Raw genomic sequence first — 6,000 nt, 5'->3', positions numbered from 1 at the left:
GTAGAAAAGAGAATACACTATCCTACTTATATTGGTTGCAATAAGCAGCATTGCGTAATCAGTATGTATAGATATTGGTGTCTGTGTTCAAAGAAAAGAAGCTCTGTGTGTTTGTGTGTGTGTGTGTTTGCACTTAGGTTGTATAGAAATAATAAGAAAGCAAACATCCAGAAAGACAGATGATGGCATGATGACTACTTACGTGGTAGGAGGCTCGGTCTTCTCTGTCCAGCGGCTTGGTCACAGACATTTTCCCACTGATGGGGTCAATGATGTAGACATCACTGGGTGGCTGATCAGCGCCAGCTCCCGTTATGCTGTACCGGATTTCGATCTCCTTATCTTGGTCCGATCGGATCTGCATGGAAGAGCAAAAATTGTAACCGGAATAAACGAAAAATAGGACAATATGCCAATAATGAACCGCATCGTATTAACATCTGATGTGTTAATCGTGTCTTATGACAAATCATTCATATTCTATTCGAGTAGAATCCCATTCAACATTAAGTCCCTATTTGCTGCTATTATATCCTTCACTCTTCTTTGAAGATGTTCCACAATATTTCACTACTAGTGGAAATTTGTCCTGATTCGGCCACAAGGGGGTTTATAAAGACAGGTACTAATGTAGGCTGAGGAGGCACAAGATCCAATTAATCCCAAAAGTGTTCAATAGGGTTTGAGCTCAATAGCAGGCCACTCAAATCTCATGTAAACCATATCTCCAAAGACCTAGCTTTGTGTACAAAGACATTGTTATGATGGAAAAAGTTTAGGCTTCTCCTCTTCAAGGGAAGAGAACATTTAATGCTACCGCCTTCCAAGACATCCAATACAATTGTGTGCCTCGAAATCTGGGATAACAGTTTGGGTAAGAACAACATACTATGGCTGGAAAGGTTGGGTGTCCCAATATTCTTGCCAATATAGTGTATATAATAAAAAGATAAGGAATTAATGATGTGACAGTCCTTGGACAATGCAGAGATCCCTCATGTCTGTGTTACCTTCTGGCGCTCCCTTTCAGTTATGCTGCCATAGCGAGTTTTCCCAGAGTCCCCAACTGCACAGTGTCCTTAACTTTTATAAAACAATAAGGGTACTTAATAATCCATATCTCTTTTTTCTCTCTCTCTCTCTCTCTCTCTCTCTCTGAGGTTCCAGTGACCACTCTTCCTGCCCCTCTCCCCTCCTCAGATCTGCCCGCTTCGCCCCAGCCTGCCTTTGGATGATGTTCTCTTCGATTGGAGGCGACTCTGTGCAGCTGGAAATGTTTCTCATCAATGCCCTGGGAATCCATGAAATTTCGGAGTAAGAACGGGAGCTTTGAGGATGGATTTGGACTGTAGTTAATGTCAACGGTCTGCTACACTGACTCAGCACTACAGTTTGCATCTGATCACCATCACTGCACCCTGCAACATCGTTTATCTGTAATAAATGGGCATTCGGTGCAACCCAGATGAGGATGGTTTCCCTCTTGAGTCTGGTTCCTCTCAAGGTTTCTTTCTTATGCCGCCTCAGGGAGTTTTTTTGTGTTTCTTGGGAATATAGCTAAAAAAATTGATGTTGAAAAATTGAAAAAAAGGATGTTATGTTCTTCTCTTCAATCACAGCATAACTAAACAAGCTGTTGTTTGCTCTTTTTTTCTCTGCAAGTTTTACGCTGCTTGTTGATGCAACATAAGCAACATTTCATAAAGAAAAGGTTGACTGGTTTCATGTGTCTTGTGCTCATGTAGTAGCTGAAATATGGCAAACCTAGCTGCCGAGCGCAAAGCGACTAAGACTGCACACTAGGGAGATATTTTAGGCAAAAAATGAAACAAAAATCAATCACACAAACAAAATAAGCGAATGTGAGATTGACAAACGGATCGTGTACGGCAGCAGAGTGGTGTGGTGGCTGTGGGTGTGAAGAAGGAGCTCAGATTCAGTGGATAAAGCTCTTTGCTACATCCCTGCTGTAAGGTATGTAGGTAATGATTGAATGATTACATTTAGAAGTACTGGTAGTGGAAATGAAGTTGTCCACAGGGTTGCTTGGTTTACCTTTCCAAGATTTGGGAGCAGCTCAAAGGATGCTACTAGAGCTGTATCAAGCAATGAGACATACTCTGGACCAGCTAGACAGATTACAGTATTTTTCCCCAGATGTCCTGGGACTGTGACTGAGGATTCCTAAGTAGAAGCTGGAATCTGTGGCAGGTACTACTGTGACATCCACAGGGAAAAAAACTATAAATAAATGAATGAACACCTTGATCTAGAACACTAAATAAAATGCTAAAAACCTGACTTCTGATTTTTCTGTCATTTAAACAAAAAGCCCAGATGGTCCCTTCAGACTGCCATAAGACACAAATATTTTGTGCCTTTATGTTTCTTGTATGTCATTTAGTTTCTTGTAGGTGCGCTTTACAGCTTTGCTGATAACATGAATTCAGGCTGTTTATATTAACACCTCTATGTATTTATAATCCAACATAACCTCTGCCATCCTTCCTTTTGAATCTCATTTCGGTTGCTAGTTTAAAGCGGACTCATTCTGTAGAATAAGGTGCGTTTGATGTACAAACACAACATGTGATATTCCAGACAGACCAGGATTTGATTAAGAGTGGCAGGCTGGTGGAGACATTACACACATACTGCAGGTCACATCTTCCCAATACAACGAAAACCTGATTTAGATGCAAAATAATGCTATAAATTAGCCTTTAAATGGTTGAAATGGCCTTCCACAAATGTAATTTGTGTTCTTCTGACTTATCAATTTGTTCAAGCCATTTCTAATGTGAGTTTTCGGCTTTACACTGCTGATGCAAAATGAGCAAACATTTAAGTAGAAAGGCTACAAAGTCCTACATGTTAGCATCAGCTAAAAAGGCAATTAATAGTACAAATAGTACATAGAACATAGAGTACATACACCAAACAGGCATAACTTTATAGACACCTACCAGGCATAACATTATGGCCACTTGCCTAATATTTTGTTGGACCCCCTTTTGCTGCCAAAACAGTGCTGATCTACTGAGCATTAACTTCTTCAGCAATTTGAGCTACAGGAGTTTGTTTGTTGGATCGGACCACACAGACCTGCCTTTGCTCCCCACGTGCATCACTGAGCTCTTGGCCTCCCATGACCCTATCGCCGGTTCACCACTTTTCCTTCCTTGGAGCACATTTAATAGATACTGACCACTTCAGATCAGGAACATCCCACAAGAGCTACAGTTTTGGAGATGCTCTGACCCATTGGTTTAAGCACCACAATTGACCAAACTCGCTCAAATCCTTATGCCTGGTCATAATGTTATGATGTATAATGTTATGCCTGGTCAGAGTATTCTTCCCATAGTACAACCAAAGGCTTACCATTTATGCTAATATGCCTCTGCTTTTATCTGCTCTTCCATAGTCTCTTGTGTTGTGACATTTATTTTATCAGGATATGCCAAAGTATAAGTTAAATGCTAAGTGCTAATATGACATATTGCAGCTCTGTTCACAAATGGCTAGAAGGTACTGATTAATATTTGATATTAGCTGTACTGCCAGCTGTATTTCAAATAAAAGGTTTCGTCAAATGCGCTTATTCTACTACATTATCTTTTTTTATGAACAACTAGAGGGACTTGTATGATGGATGCTAACAACCAGGTTAATAGAAAATGTAAAATATGTGCTGCTGTTTAACATCTATTTATATTTAATGCATTTCGTAGATGTCTTTATCTAAAGCGACTTTCAATTATCTCATTTATACATAACTGAGCAGTTGAGAGTTAAGGGTTTTGCTCAAGGGACGGAAGCGGCAGCTCGATGGTGCAGGAAATTTGAACTCACGACCCTCCTGATCACAAAAATCAAACCACTGAGCAAGCAAATGCATATCATTTTTTAATATGGTTAAGTTAGGAAGGAAGGAGTCTGGAAGGAGTCTACAGTGTCTCCAGTGCTTAGTATGTTCAGTAAATTGTCCAGCAATCGGAAGAGTGCTTTCTGGGTTCTCTGTAACCTGTCAAGTTGCGATTTTATTTTTAGTCTTGGAATCATCATATGGGGAGTTGGGAGCCTAGTGGTTAAGGCATTGGACTTTGGATGTGGGGGTTGTGGGTTCAAGTCCTGGCCATACCAGGCAGCCACCTTTGGGCCCTTGAGCAAGACCCTTAACCCCCATGGGTGCTCAGTTGTGGGAATGGGGATAAAGTACTTCGCCATGGACGGTCCCACGCCTGGCTGCAAAAGTTGGGCCAACCCCTATTGGGCATAAAAAATCTGCTAGGAAAATGGCAAGTAAGCCATCGGGTCCTTGCCACCCAATGCACCTCATGGTGCTGGAGGACTGGAAAATCCTCATAAGTGAGAAATAAAAAGAAGCTGTTGAAGGAATGATTGTTTTCAGCTGCTATAATGAAAGCGATAAGAAGTTGTTTTGCAGAGTTTCTAAATGTAATCGTTGACATCTTTCTGTCACTGTGGAAGAATTAGCTTTGTGATAACAGTAACTCCAGTTCTTGTCAGGCTACATAATGGCACCCTGTCAGTGATTACTTTGCTATTACAGCATACCCTCTCATGGTTTATTACCTACTTCTTTAATTGTAAAACACAGCACGATTTTAAAAGCGTCGGTGACAGAGACCATCCGCAGAGGATAATTAATTCTAACATCTTGAGCAGGATGGCTAACGTGTGCACAACCATATTCTGGAAATTGGATTTATAATGTCAGTGTTCTCAAAGTCCGGAGCAAAAAGAGAATCTTTGATTCCGAACAGATTCTATACCAGTACAGCAAGTCAGACAAGGAACACGTTTATTTTTAGAGTTGATACACTGTTCATTGGTGCTTGATTTCCTTTTCCACCTGAATGCAGGGGAAAGGGCCTACCTCCTCATCAATAATTAAAAGCCCTGACACGAGATGTTCCGCAGCACTGCAGCATTTCTATGGATCGCATTATATACTGCTGCATATCAGCTGTAATCATGTACAGCAGCCCATCTTCTATTCTGATCTGAGCTTTAAATGGAAGGTGTGCTTTACTGCCGAGAGACGCCGTGAGCAGTTTAGGTGCGGAGCTGGAAGGTCACGAGTAGGAGTGTGACATCTCTGTGAAATTAGAAAAAGGACTATCATTCTCATACAGCAGAAAGCTTCGCGCAAATGGTTGTTGTCGGCTCGACAGGCACCATAATTTCATTTTCACGCATGATTTCCAGACCCACAACCCACGAAATCTGTAAAGCATGGAAGGAATTTTTTCTTGTTTTTTTGACGAGTGTGGTTGGAGTATGTTCATTCCCAGCCATTTTAATTTGTTTACTGCTAAATCCCTTTGTTCTTCTTAAATCTTTGTACCAACAACAACACTGCAAGAACCAGGAACTTGAAAAACTTTTCACTTAAAAGAAAGCATACTGAGACAGATTTTTTGTATTGATCCAGCATTGTTGGCTGTTTACGTGCTACAGGAAGCTGAAACTGTCAGTAATTTGTACAATGACGCAAAATAAAATCAGTAAAAAATAACCAACGTTGGCAAAGTTTCCCCAAAACAAACTCTAATCAATGTATACCCATTTTCTACGATGTTGTTTTAAAGTGACGTAAAAAAAAAAAAAAATCTAAGATTACGTCAAAAAAGTCAAAATTATGAGACTAAGTCGAAATTACGAGAATAAAGTAGTAGCAGCACTGGTTGAAGTACTGGCATGCTGGTGTATCTTCCTCTTAAGAAACACCACTCCTCCTCAAATAGCACACAGATGTAACCATCGATATCAGACAGAAATTGCCTCTTTTGTGCAGTCTAAAATGGTGACCAGTGGTCGAATTCAAGGATACCTATGGTTACATCAGCGTATTATTGGAAGAGGAGAGGTGTTTCTCAAGAGGAAGATACACCAGCATGCCAGTACTTCAACCGGTGCTGCTGTGACTTTATTCTCACAGTGTGACGACTTTATTTCCCGTAGTGTTGTGAC

The 6,000-nt window shown here is 40.7% G+C and overlaps 1 protein-coding gene across 5 annotated transcripts in view; it reads right to left on the bottom strand.

Annotated features, from left to right (window-relative positions):
• The window catches only part of cdh4 (cadherin 4, type 1, R-cadherin (retinal)), a 412,242-nt gene that overhangs the window by 43,568 nt on the left and 362,674 nt on the right, over positions 1-6,000 (bottom strand). For all 5 annotated transcript variants that reach the window (XM_046875037.1, XM_046875039.1, XM_046875038.1 and 2 more), the window contains one exon: positions 203-358. In XM_046875037.1, coding sequence (XP_046730993.1) covers positions 203-358 — 156 coding nt within the window. The remainder of the gene's footprint in view (positions 1-202; positions 359-6,000) is intronic.

The sequence above is a fragment of the Silurus meridionalis genome, chromosome 19 (assembly GCF_014805685.1).
Source record: "Silurus meridionalis isolate SWU-2019-XX chromosome 19, ASM1480568v1, whole genome shotgun sequence".
Taxonomy (NCBI): Eukaryota; Metazoa; Chordata; class Actinopteri; order Siluriformes; family Siluridae; genus Silurus; species Silurus meridionalis.
Note: the sequence above shows the minus strand (reverse complement) of the source record. Positions and strands in the feature narration are given on the sequence as shown.